Consider the following 6241-nt stretch of genomic DNA (forward strand, 5'->3'; position numbering starts at 1 on the left):
GCAGATATCTCCTCTCTCACAAGGTGGAGGTTAAGTTTGTGGAGGCAGCAGGATGACGTGCGTGTGAGGAGCAGAAAGCCGGCTGTGTCCTCGTCCTTACCCTGTCGCCATCTGCCTGTGCAGGTACCTCTATTTGCTCTTCTCCGATGATGACCTGCTGTCCCTGGATGACTGGGTGTTCAACACAGAGGCCCACCCCCTGCCCATCATCCGGCAGAACTGCTCTCCAGAGCGGGGAGGAGCGCCGGGCATCGAAGCTACGGGACCTTAATAGCACAGCCCACCAGCTTGCCCCCTCCCACGCCCCCCCAGCTTGGTCCCGGCCGTCCCCTCCGACCAGCCGGCGGCTGAATGAGCCGAAACCACGAGGCCGTGTTCCCAGTTCTGGTCCCTCTCCTGCGAAGGACCTCGTCGCTATGCTGTGATCTTTTTCCTGAGCCCGGATGTTTTGTCCTGCAGGGGGCGCCGGTATTATTTTCGGTGGACAATCAGAGACTTTGACAAGGAAATGGAAAAAAACAAGAAAAATACTAAAAATAGATAGCACCTTTTTCATTCCTTCCTTCCTTCCTTCCTCCATGAGGAAAACAATATTTGGGCGGCTGGCAGCTCCCAGTCTGGGGGCTCTCGCAGAAATGGCGGCAGTATTGTCAGATGGCGATAAATCACTGAGGCTTTTACGTGCCCCCCTCCTTCTCCAGCCCCCCCCGAGCCCCCCCGGGCCCCCCTGGGCCCCGTGCAGTGGTTTGGTGGATTCCTTCATGCTCTTTCTCCTTTCCGTAGCGCTTGTTATCTGACCAAAGGTTTACTCATCGTTATTAACATTTTATCTTTTCTTACTCAAAAATCACCCTCTTTTGTTGTTGCCGTTGCCTTCGGTGAATGTTGGCTTTTATCTGATGGGATTTACAAAATGTGAAAAACACACACTTTGAAACTTTGAATGAATTAGCTATACATATAACATTATATACATATGTACACACACGCACGCACACACACACACACACACACACACACACACACAGAAGGCTACGCTGAGCAGCAGATTGCTTCCAGGTTCAAAATTTCTAAGGCAGCAGTACATAAGAATATGGTGAAGCAGGAGACACTGGGAGCGACCATAAACCAGCCAGGTAAAGGGCAGGAATGACTTTATAATGCCAGAGATGACCAACAACTTATCTGACGGTTTCTCATGAATCGGAGGATGACATCAAGTGACCTTCAAAAGGAGCGGGAAACTTTAAGTGCAGGTGTGAAGTGCACTGCTAGGACAGGATCGTATCAGGCTCCTAGAAGCAGGACTGCCAAGCAAAAATCGGGCAAAAGTCCCAAAAGCAAGGAAGAAGCCCTTCATCAATGAGAAGCAGGGAGGAGCCAGGCTGCAGTTTGGAAAAACAAAAAGTTATTCGCAGACATAAATTGAGAAATGAGTGAAACAAAAAGTTGTGCTGTGGTCTTAATTTTTTCCATGGCTGTACATGGTTAATGTTACCTTATAAAGAGAATGTGTGCCACTCGCTGTACTTTTCACAACGTCTGTACTGGTTTTTCCTCTGGAAACGGGTGGGGACAAAGGCTTTTTTCAGGTCAGTCGTTCAGAAAGACAGTGACGGTGTCATCGACGTTGTCACTCACTGCCTTTCTCTCCGATGTCCTGCAAGCTGTTCATCACTGCAGGCATCACCAGTACTGTGCACCACGCACACACGCACACACACACACACACACACACACACACACACGCACGCACACACACACACACAGAGCCGTAGATACCCAGGTCCGTGTGAATGTACCCAGTTATTGATCTATCTTGATTTTTAAAAATGCATAGTTTTGTTTCTTATTATGCAATTCTTTGCTTTTTTCATTTTTTTGTTTTTTTTCCTCAGGTGTCTGTAAAAAAGTTCAGTTTTGAATCATGATTACTATTGCTATGATAATTATTCTTATTGTTAATTTCACCTTTCTTCCGTTGTTGAATATTTTCCACTACTGGTGAATCGCTGTGCAGCTTTGTACATTTCAAACAAGATGGCTTTGTTCATTCCTGCGTGTCTGCAGTGCTTCATTCGCCGGTCTCCTGAAATGAGGGCTTTTGTGTTGTCCTGGAAACGCTGGTTTTAAGCGAATTGAAACTGTCAGGTAGGTGTCTCACTCTTTATTTAAGGCCCACTGGCGAGTCCGGTATCAGTCCGTGTGGTTCGATTCGGAACGGGCTCTTGAGACAAGATGGACCGTACACTTCTGCTCAGAAGGAATCTGCAGATTGCTCCGCCAGTGCGCAGGTCATCCTGCCACCATCATCGTCTTGCCGTGGGGGCTTTGCGGTTGGGGGGGGGGTTTCGCTTAAGTGGAGAATCTTGCTCTGATGGGGATAGTGATGTAAGTACGTGGTGGACAGACCATGAAGAGATGGAAGCGTTTATAGATGGGGGGGGGGGGCACAGTCATCGGCTGCTTTGAGGAGGGAGGTACCAGCGTGCTGCCTGTCTGGGCAGATGTTTAATTCTGCTCAGGTTCCATGCAGGTTCATCTTAACGCACGATGACTGAACGCTAAAGACGGCCTTTGGCATAATCAAAAACCGAACTGGGAGATACGTTTACAGGCTTTGGTGTAAGAAGTTCTGCTCAGTGGACATGCAGTACCCCCCCCCTTTGATATGGCTCCTGGCTCACGTGATGACATCAGCTGGCTTTTACTTGGTGCCACAGATGTGGTGGGGGGCGAGAGGTTAAATGAGGGAGACGTGTTTTTGATGCTCGCACTCGCTGTGTCACATGTCACCGTTGTAGCAGCTGTGTTTCTGAATTCACAGTCTCCCCTGGGACTGGGCCAGAGTCCGGCCCCTCGAGTGAGCTGAGCCCCTGGACTCCCTCCGACGGCTGTTGACACTCTGGTTGGGGGGTGTTGCCGATGATTGGGTGATCACTGCCTTCCCCAGTGGATTGGAGAACACACACAATGTGATCAACCTTGACCAATCACAACTGGTTTTCTTAAAGGTATGATGCGATGTTGAACTGAAGTGGAGTAATTACCCTCAGTGGAAGGATTTCTGTCAGGCGGACAATGTTCCCTGAAATGTGTGCATTTCTGGAACTGCCGAGCAAAAATCGGGCAACTTGTTTGCAAACAGAAACTGAATTAATCATTAGGGGGCTTCAGATGGGTCCACTTCCAGCTATATAACAAGCAAATATGACTAATGCAGTGATCGAGCAGAAGAAGGTTAGTGCTAAAGAATGGTGCATGGTTCTGTACTTATTTTACTTTTACAGTTAACTATTAAATATAACCATAATAATACACATTCCAGGATTAGATACAGAAAATTCCACCTAGTGGCCAACAGGTGGTGTAGCAGGTACTGTAGGAACAAAGACTTGTGACCCGTGGGCAGTTAATAGGCATTACTGTTTTATCCTTATGCAGGCACTTTACCTAGATAGCTCTGGTAAAATGCATAGTAATTATTATAATTCAGTAGCAGTTTAAATTCAAAGGAGCCTGTCAAAGGAATCAAGTCACGTATTCTCACTGCTGACATAGAAACACCAGTCGGTGTGATTAATTACCTTAACATCATTACAGGCTTTTAAAACCTCATTCTGCCAGCCTTGGGAAGTCTCGCGAGTATTTATCAGGAGAAGCATCTGTACCCCTTTCCTGGCGAGTATTTATCAGGAGAAGCATCTGTACCCTTTTCCTGGCGAGTATTTATCAGGAGAAGCATCTGTACCCCTTTCCTGACGAGTATTTATCAGGAGAAGCATCTGTACCCTTTTCCTGGCGAGTATTTATTAGGAGAAGCATTTGTACCCCTTTCCTGGCCAGTATTTATCAGGAGAAGCATTTGTACCCCTTTCCTGGCCAGTATTTATCAGGAGAAGCATCTGTACCCTTTTCCTGGCGAGTATTTATTAGGAGAAGCATTTGTACCCCTTTCCTGGCGAGTATTTATCAGGAGACGCATCTGTACCCTTTTCCTGGCTTCCTTTGCTGTGTCACTGACATCCTGAGAGGCTGCATGTGATCTGTTTCTCGCGGGTATTCTCCATCTGTCCCTTCCGGCACCTTAACCCCCCGCCCACCCACATGGATATGCATGCGGGATTTGCTGATCTGAGCTTACACCGTGAAGTTCGCCATTGCAGGAGAAGAGGGCGAGATGGCACGTGTAGCAGCCACTGGCCATGTCTGGGGGGTTAGCGAGGGAGGTGTTTCGGGCGTTGCGGGTGGGCAGTCCTCCAGCAGCTGCCCCAACACGTGACACTCCTGCTGAGCAGCACCGACTTGCAGTCCTGAGACCACGGACCCCATCAGACAGGTGTGGAAGAGGCCGATTCAGCGGAAGAGCATTTAACATGGGCGCGGGCTGAACCATCGGCCAGGGAAAAGGGGAAACTGAGCACCTCTCTTCACTCGGAACCAAAAGATTTAGTGTCCCTAGGGGCCTGGTCTCTCCCCACCATGTGCGCTTTGTCAAGTGGAATATTTTCTCCTACGGTTGCTTAGGAGATCTGTGAACTACTCAGATCGGGACCCGTCTCTGTGCTAAAGACCACAGCACGTCAGATCGACTTAATGGGTTTGAATAGGAAGCCATTTCCACCAGCTGATTTCGAAAAGGAGTCCTTTCAAATCACAGGTCTTGACCCCAAGTCTTGCTTTGTTTTGTATGAAAAAAACAAAGTAAGGAAAAAGTCCTTCCAGCCGTTCGCGCATAAGGCCTAATCATTATTTATGACACATTTTGAGCTGCCTCTTTGAAAACAGAGACTTCCAAGCTGGTCACGTAAAACATGAAGGAAAAATAAAAAGGTGCAGAAGGTTCACGAACGATGAAATGAAATTGCTCAGGTCAGATTAATCCTTTGTGTTTTTCTTTGATTTGCGAGGCGGTATTTTTGCCGGATGGATCTCGTAGGCCGACTTTCAAAAATCGGCAGTTCTGTTGGGGCCAAAGGTTTCGTAATGGATGTGCAAGAGGAGGAAGGGAATTTTGATTCTTATTAACATGGATGCTGTTTGCTTAGTGATTTATGAACAACAGTATTGGTGGGGGGGGAACAGTTTCTGTAAAGGTATTAAGAAGAGTACATTCCGGACAATTATCGGTGAGGCTTTCTTCCTCATCTCTGGCCCATATATAAAGAGATTGGTCTTTGTCAGGTGAAAGGGGGGGGGGGAACAGTTTCTGTAAAGGTATTAAGAAGAGTACATTCCGGACAATTATCGGTGAGGCTTTCTTCCTCATCTCTGGCCCATATATAAAGAGATTGGTCTTTGTCAGGTGAAGATTGTCACAATGGGATTTCTCTAATCCAGTTATTTAGCAAAAATCTAATTCTGATATTTGTCTTCCAATTTTGAGCCACGCTCTAAATTAACTTAACCTTTTCTTTGATTAGGTTTCAGGAAAATAACACTGACATTTGAAATAGGGAGATTATATTAGCTGGAAATTAAGCTTTTTGGGGGGGGGGTGTAGAATGAAATCTATTAATCTATTAAACACATTTTTGAACATATCCATTTACCTATTGTTTGGGAATACTATACACGAGTGTCTCCCCAATCTGGCCCTCAGGAACCCCCCAGATGGTCCACGATTCTGCCCCCCCCCCCCAGCTTCCGGTAGAATATACATATGGACCGTCTGCGGATCCCCGAGGACCGGGTTGGGAAACACTGGTGTACAATATTCTCAAACAATGCCTAAATAGATACATTCAAAAATGTGTTTAATAAATTAATAGATTTCATTCTATCCACCCCCACAAAAGCTTAATTTCCAGCTAATATACTGGAACATCTCCCTGGTAATTATGTGCCTCACAATATAAGAAGAAGCGCATCCTAATGCCTGATTAGCGTACTTCCTTTACTAACAAGGTCGTGAGGCACCAGGTCGAGTTAGCCTATCCGACTGTCTTGTTCCATGGGCTGCGACGGTCTCTCTCTCCCTCTGCGCTGAAATGCGTGAAAGCAACTGCCTGCACCGCAGCAAGCTTCTCACGCAGACCGACGCAGCCGAGAGAGCAAAGGATGCTGGGAAGGGGCTGATCGACCCCCCTGTTGTCTCCTGCCAGTACTGTGCTAAAGTTTTAGGCAGTCAAAGAAAATGTTTAAAGCTATTTATCTGGGTAGAAAGTGTATATTTGCTTTAAAAAAACATAATTTAGCATTACAACATTAACAAATTAGCATTACATTAACATAACATGAA

General features: G+C 46.7%; 1 protein-coding gene across 3 annotated transcripts in view; it reads left to right on the forward strand.

Annotated features, from left to right (window-relative positions):
• Positions 1-2053, forward strand: part of LOC111844543 (mannosyl-oligosaccharide 1,2-alpha-mannosidase IC) — a 94733-nt gene extending 92680 nt beyond the window's left edge. For all 3 annotated transcript variants that reach the window (XM_072716254.1, XM_023813092.2, XM_023813093.2), the window contains exon 12: positions 124-2053. In XM_072716254.1, coding sequence (XP_072572355.1) covers positions 124-271 — 148 coding nt within the window. In that variant the 3' untranslated portion in view covers positions 272-2053. The remainder of the gene's footprint in view (positions 1-123) is intronic.
• Positions 2054-6241: the final 4188 nt, after the last annotated feature.

Source organism: Paramormyrops kingsleyae, chromosome 9 (genome assembly GCF_048594095.1).
Source record: "Paramormyrops kingsleyae isolate MSU_618 chromosome 9, PKINGS_0.4, whole genome shotgun sequence".
Taxonomy (NCBI): Eukaryota; Metazoa; Chordata; class Actinopteri; order Osteoglossiformes; family Mormyridae; genus Paramormyrops; species Paramormyrops kingsleyae.